Raw genomic sequence first — 945 nt, 5'->3', positions numbered from 1 at the left:
ACGGCCCCACTGCAGGCAGGCAAGGCCCCAGACCCCGTGGACACAGCGCTGCGGCCAGTGACACGGCCCTGCGTGTAAGTGGTTCAAGCTCCGCTGTGTGCGCGGGGATGGCGTTCCCGTGCGCCCCGCAGGGCCAGGGGCTGTGGGTGATCACCTCAAGGCCTGGGCCTAGGTCTGCTCCTGCCCCCGCCCCCACCCACACCGCCTCCGCACCCAGCGACGGCCCCAGACCCTGGAGACTCACCGCCCATGTAATATTTATGTAATGTTCGGGAGCCCAGCCGCCGAAATTGTTGAGTGGCGGCCCCTGAAGAATTTTTTTTAACCAGTTCCTGTGAAGTCACCTGTCCGGTAACCCGCCGGACGCCGGTACAACCTTCGGCCACCCGACCGGGGTGGCCCTAAGATACATCTGGACATTATTTTCTATTTTCTATCAATAGTACCGCTGCCGCCGATCACGTGGCCTCGCTCAAACACCCCGTAGTTGTATCGGCAGAACTCACCTTTGTGCGTGTTGATAAAGTTCTCCAACACCCCGTAGTTGTGTCGGCAGACCATGTCCACTACGCCCCGTCTGAGCTCCAGCTCCACCTTGTTCCAGTACTTGGCGTCAGGCTCCCCCAGCTCCGTGTCGGCCACCCACACGCCCACGTCGCTGTCGAAGTGAACGTCCTGCCGCCGGTCCCAGATGTCCCGGGACACATACCTCACGCGCTGGGTGCCGTTGGTGTAGTAACAATCGGCTTTGCCCTGGTACAGGAAATGCTCTGGCGGGGGAGGGACAGAGGAGGCGGGTCAGGGTCTCCCCCACAGCAGACCCCCGGGGGGCAGAGTGCCCGGGCACTCACTGCTCTGGGACCACGCGGGGCGCCCCCCCGCCCGGCCGTCTCCATCCTCCTGCCCGACCCCCCACGCCGCCCCCCCCCTCCCGCCCCCCAGTGA

At 64.4% G+C, this 945-nt stretch overlaps 1 protein-coding gene across 1 annotated transcript in view; it reads right to left on the bottom strand.

Moving 5' to 3' along the window:
- The window catches only part of LOC102380075, a gene marked incomplete at its 5' end in the record, with an annotated part of 4,250 nt that extends 3,470 nt beyond the window's left edge, over positions 1-780 (bottom strand). Inside the window, one exon of the mRNA XM_025195572.1 lies at positions 447-780. Within this exon, the coding sequence (XP_025051357.1) occupies positions 447-780 (334 nt within the window). The remainder of the gene's footprint in view (positions 1-446) is intronic.
- Positions 781-945: the final 165 nt, after the last annotated feature.

The sequence above is a fragment of the Alligator sinensis genome, unplaced genomic scaffold (assembly GCF_000455745.1).
Source record: "Alligator sinensis unplaced genomic scaffold, ASM45574v1 scaffold1486_1, whole genome shotgun sequence".
Lineage (NCBI taxonomy): Eukaryota > Metazoa > Chordata > Crocodylia > Alligatoridae > Alligator > Alligator sinensis.
Note: the sequence above shows the minus strand (reverse complement) of the source record. Positions and strands in the feature narration are given on the sequence as shown.